At 49.1% G+C, this 1,452-nt stretch overlaps 1 protein-coding gene across 1 annotated transcript in view; it reads right to left on the minus strand.

Moving 5' to 3' along the window:
- PKDREJ (polycystin family receptor for egg jelly) overlaps positions 1 to 200 on the minus strand; it is a 7,227-nt gene extending 7,027 nt beyond the window's left edge. The window contains exon 1 of the mRNA XM_029206745.1: positions 6 to 200. Within this exon, the coding sequence (XP_029062578.1) occupies positions 6 to 200 (195 nt within the window). The remainder of the gene's footprint in view (positions 1 to 5) is intronic.
- Positions 201 to 1,452: the final 1,252 nt, after the last annotated feature.

A 1,452-nucleotide genomic window follows, 5' to 3' on the forward strand; every position in this document is an offset into this window, starting at 1 on the left:
GGGACGCGGACCCGGGCCTCGGGCGGGGCGCGGCGGGCCGAGGCGGGCTCCCGGCCGAGGAGGTCGCCGGACGGCGAGCCGGGCACCCTGGGGACGGTGGCGCTGGCCCCGCGAGGAGCCGGGGTCGGCGGGCGGCGGCCAGGGCCACCGCTCAGGCTCAGGCCCAGGCCCAGGAGGAGGAGCACGGGTCCCGGCCGCATGGGAGCGGGAAGTGGGAGGCGCTGCGGAGGCCGCGGACCAACGGCCACGGGGCCCGCGGACCAACGGCCACGGGGGCGCGGGCCGCGGGGTCACGGGGCGCGGGCGTGGGGGTAGGGGCTGCGGGCGGCTGGCCCGTGCCCACACCTGGGTAGGCCTCGGGTCAGGGTTGTTAGTGGGGTTCCTGTGGCGCAGTCTGCTGACCCTCCAAGGAGACCCCTAGCAGGAGCCCGCCCCCCCCATCCGGGAAAACTTATTACAAAGCGGTGGAAAGCGAGAGCCTTCGTCAGTGGGCTCCCTGAGTGGAGGGAGGGGGGACTGCTCACTGGGTTTCTTACTTAGTTTTCCTTTTTTTAAAAAAAATTATTATTGGAGTATAGTTGCTTTACAGTGTTTTGTTATTTTCTGCTGTACAGCAAATTGAAGCAGTTATACACATATCCACTCTTTTTTAGATTCTTTTCCCGTGTAGGTCATTACAGAGTACTGAGTAGAGTTCCCTGTGCTGTACAGTAGGTCTTTATTATCTATTTTATATATAGCAGTGTGTGTATGTCTTTCTACTTTCTTAGGGTGAAACCCTGTGTCATTGATTTTAGGTCTTCTTTTCTAATAGAAGCATTTACTGCTGTCAGTTTCCCGCCAAACACTGCATCCAACATACTTACCATATTTTTATTATCATTCAGTTATAAATATTTTTAATTTCCCCTGTTTTGGTTTGACCTGTGAACGTCCAGATATTTGGAGTTTCTGTGAAAATATTCACAGTTACTGATTTCTAATTTAATTTTGTTATGGTCAGAGAATACAATCTATGACTTTTATCCCTTTGAATGTATTGGGACTTGTTTGAAAGCCCATCGTGTGGTCTGAATGTATGTTACATGAAACTTTAAAAGAATGTGAAAAAAAAAAGAAAAAGAAAAAGAAAGAATGTGTATTCTGTTGTTGGGTGGAGTGTTCTGTAGATGGCAGGTAGGTCAAGAGGGGTGGTAGTGTTGCTTAGATCTATGTCTTTTCTGCATTTTTGTCTAGTTGTTCTATCAATTGCTGAGAGAAGACGTTAATCTCTCCTACTATAACTGTGGAATTGTCTATTTCATTCTTTAATTCTGTCAGTTTTTGCCTCCGGTATTTTGGGACTCTGTTTATTAGGTAGACACACATTTGTGGTTATATCTTCCAGATGAATTGCCCCTAGTATCATTATGAGATGTCTTTATCTCTGGTGATAATCTTTGTTTTGAAGTT

The sequence above is a fragment of the Monodon monoceros genome, unplaced genomic scaffold, assembly GCF_005190385.1.
Source record: "Monodon monoceros isolate NGI ecotype Baffin Bay Population unplaced genomic scaffold, NGI_Narwhal_1 Super_Scaffold_6, whole genome shotgun sequence".
Lineage (NCBI taxonomy): Eukaryota > Metazoa > Chordata > Mammalia > Artiodactyla > Monodontidae > Monodon > Monodon monoceros.